At 48.3% G+C, this 5,952-nt stretch overlaps 1 protein-coding gene across 2 annotated transcripts in view; it reads right to left on the bottom strand.

Moving 5' to 3' along the window:
* rapgef5a (Rap guanine nucleotide exchange factor (GEF) 5a) overlaps positions 1-5,952 on the bottom strand; it is a 42,074-nt gene that overhangs the window by 20,731 nt on the left and 15,391 nt on the right. For both annotated transcript variants that reach the window (XR_014554622.1, XM_083685212.1), the window contains exons 8-9: positions 4,787-4,863; positions 886-1,035 (exon numbers count right to left, since the gene is read on the bottom strand). Coding sequence is in view for 1 of the 2 variants with exons in the window: in XM_083685212.1 (XP_083541338.1) it covers positions 886-1,035; positions 4,787-4,863 (227 nt within the window). In the remaining variant the exon portion in view is untranslated. The remainder of the gene's footprint in view (positions 1-885; positions 1,036-4,786; positions 4,864-5,952) is intronic.

The following is a 5,952-nucleotide window of genomic DNA, read 5'->3' as shown; positions in this document are numbered from 1 at the left end:
AGGCTGCCAGAGTGACGTAATATCAACCTTGACACTCCATTCAAGGCTGTGTGTGTGTGTGTGTGTGTGTGTGTGTGTGTGTGTGTGTGTGTGTGCACGCTTAGGTGTTTTTGTGACCTTCAAAAATATTAGTCCTTGTACAGTATGCTACAATCTCGCAAATAAAGTAGTCTATTGTGTGTTTGTGTGTGTCACGTGTGTCACGTGTCTGTCTGTCTGTCTGTCTGTCTGTCTGTCTGTCTTGTCTGTTTTCGCTAGAAAAAAGGGGCATCATCGCACCCCACTTAAAGAGGAAGAAATCGCTATGGAAACAACCTGCGCTGATGGAACGAGTGTCCACGACGACTAGCCATGACAACAGAGAGAAAAGGAGGAGCCTGCTGTGATTCTAGCTGTCCGATTGGTGGAGAAGCTGACACACCCAATCACTGTCCACACCGGCAGTGAAGAATCAACTTGAATGACACTGAAATTATATGAATGATCATCGTGCTCTGGGTGACTTCACTCTCTCTCTCTCACACACACACACACACACACACACACACACACACACACACACACACACACACACACACACACACACACACACACACACACACACACACACACACACACTTCATTCAGGTAAAGTTGTTACAGTAAGTTCACACAGTTTAGATGCATTGATTAAACAGTATCGTCACCCTTCAGCAACACACAAACACACACACACACACACACACACACACAGGAAACATATCATATACCCGTTATCACAGTGTATACAACAGTATAACTCATAAAAACAAACAAAACTACTGTACAATCTACCCCCCATTCTCAGTGCGTGTGTGTGTGTGTGTGTGTGTGTGTGTGTGTGTGTGTGTGTGTGTGTGTACTGACCGTGTTGGTCCGGTCCGGTAGTCTGTAGTTCTGGTTCTGTAGCAGTCTGCAGCCGTCCTTGGCCAGCCTCTGGACCACCTCTAGCCGGCTCAGCTCTTCGCGTCCACACACACTCCCCACGCCGTCCCTCAGCGCGCACACCCCCCCCAGCTGCAGCGTGGGGGGCAGAGAGAACAGGTACTTCAGCCCACAGTGCCACGACATCGCCACAGGTCAGAGGTCACAGGTCACAGGTCACAGGTCACAGTCACCAGTGGTCACACACACTGCTTGGATCAGTTAAAACAGGGGCAGAAAGCCCCTGAAAAAAACAACAACTAAGTCCCAGTCCGGTTCTAATCCAAGGTACTCCCAGCTCCTCTCCTCTCCTCTCCTGTCTAGAGCTTTGTCAGTCTGTCGCTCCCTCTCTGTCTGTCTGTCTGCTTGCCTGCCTGTAGGTCTGACTGTCTGTCTGTCTGTCTGACTCTCTCTCTGTCTGACCCTCTGTCTGCCTGTCTCTCTGTCTGTCTGCCTGCCTGTCTGCCTGTCTGCCTGCCTGTCTCTCTCTCTCTCCCTTTGTCTGTCTCTCCAGCTTCTGTTCTCCTCAGATAAAATAAGAGTTGAGAGAACTCTCTCTCTCTCTCTCTGTCTCTGTCTGTCTGTCTGTCTGTCTAGCTCTGAACAGTACATCTGCCTCCTCTGTATTACGGTCTGGTTTAAAACTGTGTCTGGTGTGTGTGAGAGAGAGTGGGCGGGAGTGTGTGTGTGTGTGTGTATATCTCCTCCCCTATTAGGCAGGAGTGTGCGTGCTGTGTCTCGCTGGCCCTGCCTCACTGTGTGTGTGTGTGTGTGTGTGTGTGTGTGTGTGTGTGTGTGTGTGTGTGTGAGAGAGAAACAGAAACAAAGAGAGAGCAGTGGATAGGGAAAACTAGAAGAGGAGAGGGAGTTAAAGTTGCAGGGAATTACCATCTATCTATCTATGTTTTCTCGTAAAGGGAGCTTGTAATGTGCTCAATTCATTTTGCCTATTATCACGTTGCCTTCTGTCAAAAAAAGACACCTCTTTAAAAATGTGTAGGCCTATGTTAGATACTCAGTAAATACACTGGTAAAGTGGAACGTCCCTGGAGACCCCCCAAACAAACACTGACATGAAGACGGTCATATTTGTCTGCAAAAATGTGCCCCCACCAGAAAATAATTGAATATTCTTCATTATTTTCGCTTTACCCATCAATGCAGAAACGGATACAGTGTGAAAGACTGCGCAGGTTAGAAGATTGATTTTCAAAAAACGGTTTTCAGCTATATTAGCGATTAGCTACTGTAACACTGTTGGATGGTGTGTGTGTGTGTGTGTGTGTGTGTGTGTGTGTGTGTGTGTGTGTGTGTGTGTGTGGTGTGTAGAACTCCTCTATTACGCAGGAGTGTGCATGATGTGTCTCGCTGGCCCTGCCTCACTGTGTGTGTGTGTGTGTGTGTGTGTGTGTGTGAGAGAAACAGAAACAAAGAGAGAGCAGTGGATAGGGAAAACTAGAAGAGGAGAGGGAGTTAAAGTTGCAGGGAATTACCATCTATCTATCTATGTTTTCTCGTAAAGGGAGCTTGTAATGTGCTCAATTCATTTAGCCTATTATCAACGTTGCCTTCTGTCAAAAAAAGACACCTATTTTGTGTGTGTGTGTGCATGTGTGTGTGCATGCGTATGTGTGTGTATGTGTGTATGTGTGTGTATGAGAGAGAGAATAACAGAAAGAGAGCGAGAGATAATTGGTAACACTGTTGGACTATTGGTATCTATTAGCAACTGCACCTGCTGGAGAACAACAAAATGAAACGCTGTTTTCTATCCACTTGTGTTTACAATAGAAAAAGTCTCCCAGGGATACTGTGATGTTAGAAACCCCGTGGGACTAGAGGGGGGTGTGTGTGTGTGTGTGTGTGTGTGTGTGTGTGTGTATGTGTGTGTATGTGTGTATGTGTGTTTGTGTGTGTGTATGTGTGTGTGTGTGTGTGTGTGTGTGTGTGTGTGTGTGTGTGTGTATGTGTGTGTATATGTGTGTTTGTATGTGTGTGTGTATGTGTGTGTGTGTGTGTGTGTGTGTGTGTGTGTGTGTGTGTGTGTGTGTGTATGTGTGTGTGTGTGTGTGTGTGTATGTGTGTGTGTGTGTGTATGTGTGTATGTGTGTGTGTGTGTGTGTGTATGGGATAAAGAGGGGGCTGGGGGGTGAGCTGGATGGGGGGGGGGGGGGTCCCGGGGGTCCTGGTGGTAAGATGGTATCATCAGAAAGCTGGCAGGCTGGAGTGTTTATTTATGGTGGAGATGGAGAGCTGTGTTTTGATTGGCTGAGAGCAGGGTGCCTCTTCCTGTGAGCTAAACTATCCCACGGTGCCACTCTCTGGACACACACACACACACACACACACACACACACACACACACACACACACACACACTCACACACACACACACTTTACAACACCACCTAAACATTACACAAGCATACAGGAAACGCAAAAGAACACCAACCAACGGGTAGGGAAAACACCAACCACACACTGGCATTACAAACACACACTGGCATTACAAACACACACTGGCATTACAAACACACACACACACACACCACATACACACACATACTACAACCACACACTGACATTACACACACACACACACACACCACATACACACACATACTACAACCACACACTGACATTGCAAACACACACCACATACACACATACCCTACAACCACACACTGACAGTACACACACACACACACCATATACACACACTGACATTAAAAACACACACCACAACCACACACTGACATTACACACACACACACACATACTACAAACACACTGACGTTACACACACACCACATACACACACATACTGCAATCACACACTGACATTACAAACACACACACACATACTACAACCACACACTGACATTACACACACACCACATATACACACATACTACAATCACACACTGACATTACAAACACACACCACATACACACACATACTACAACCACACACTGACATTACACACACACACCACATACACACACACACTGACATTACACACACACACACCACATACACACACATACTACAATCACACACTGGCACCTTCCCGCGCTTGGTTTGTTTACTTGAAAAATACCAATAACATCGCTTAGTCTCCCTCCCCCCCACACACACTCTCTCTCTCTCTCTCCCACACTCTCTCTCTCTCTCTCTCTCTCTCTCCCATACTCTCTCTCTCTCCCCCACACACACTCTCTCTCTCCTCTCTCTCCTCTCTCTCTCTCTCTCCCTCTCTCTCTCTCTCTCTCCCCCACACACACTCTCTCTCTTTCGTTATCTCTCTCTCTCTCACAATCAGAGGCACAACCCAAAGTCCCCTGTCCTCTCCAGTTTCCTGTCCCCCCCCATCCACTTCCTGTCCCCCCCATCCACTTCCAGTCATTGAGAACAGCCAAATAAACAACACAAGAGAGCAACTGCACAGCCACGCACACACACACACACACACACACACACACACACACACACACACACACACACACACACACACACACACACACACACACACACACCACACACCACACACACGCCATCTGCCTGTGTCTCTATTATGGTCTGTCTGGAGAGCAAAGTTTTCCTATTTTCTGCTTACCTGTGCTCTTCTCCTTTTGTGTGTGTGTGTGTGTGTATGTGTGTGTGTGTGTGTGTGTGTGTGTGTGATGGAGGGAATTAAGGGAATTAATAATGAAAGAAGAGTAAGAGGTTTCTCCTGTACAGAGCTGGGCCAGGAGCTTGCTTATACTCCTCTACTCCATCTTCCTACAGTATGTTTCCCCCTGTGTGTGTGTGTGTGTGTGTGTGTGTGTGTATGTATCTCACCGTGGTGTTCTCCTCGCTGGGCGTGCGCGCCTCCTGATTGGAGGTCTCCGTTGGCTCTGGGTTGTCCTGCTCTGCCACTGAAACCAATCACAAACACATCCTGTCAGACTGACATCTCTCTACACCAATCACATTCCACGTCGGCAGGTCGCCCTTTCCGATACGCCGCCTCCTCTCCCCCGTCCTCCACTCACGTCGTCCCAAAAAGCATCGGAGGAGAAGAGAAGGGGAGGAGCCTTGATCTCCCTTTTTCAATATGTTTTCAGCAGGACGAAGAGAGTGGAGGATGGAGGAGGGGGCGGAGGAGAGGAAAGGAGGGAGGAGAGGAGGGAGGGGAGGAGGTAGGAAAGGAGGGAGGAGAGGACAGAGGAGAGGAGGGAGGGGAGGAGGAAGGAGGGGAGGGAGGAGAGGACAGAGGAGAGGAGGGAGGGGAGGAGGAAGGAGGGGAGGGAGGAGAGGACAGAGGAGAGGAGGGAGGAGAGGACAGAGGAGAGGAGGGAGGAAAGGACAGAGGAGAGGACAGAGGAGAGGATGGAGGAAAGGACAGAGGAGAGGAGTCGTGTTGCTAACAACTGACAAAAGGCTTCAGTATGAGGTCTACCCACCAGCCACCTGAGATTCACTGATCTACAAATCATGAGGACCTGTTCATGGCCAGGTGTTTGGAAGAGCAGGTGATTTATAGATCAGGTGAAGCTCTGTCGTAAACAACACCGTGTGGCTGGACTGTCTTCACCACATACCACCGCCTCACATGATCTGTTGCTTTAATGACACACACGCACACACACGCACACACACACACACACTGGCAGAATAACTCTTACACAAACACACACTGGCAGAATAACTCTTACACACACACACACTGGCAGAATAACTCTTACGCACACACACAGTCACTCACTGGCATGAATTACACACAAACACATACACACGCTGGCAGAATAACACTTACACACACACACACACACACACACACACACACACACACACAGTCACTAACTGGCATGAATTACACACACACCCACCCACCCACCCACCCACACACACACACACACACACACACACACACAGGCATGAATTACACACACACACACACACACACACACACACACTGGCAGAATAACACACACACACACACACACTGGCATGAATTACACACA

The sequence above is a fragment of the Argentina silus genome, assembly GCF_951799395.1.
Source record: "Argentina silus genome assembly, chromosome: 14".
Classification (NCBI taxonomy): domain Eukaryota; kingdom Metazoa; phylum Chordata; class Actinopteri; order Argentiniformes; family Argentinidae; genus Argentina; species Argentina silus.
This window is presented reverse-complemented; position numbering and strand designations above follow the sequence as displayed.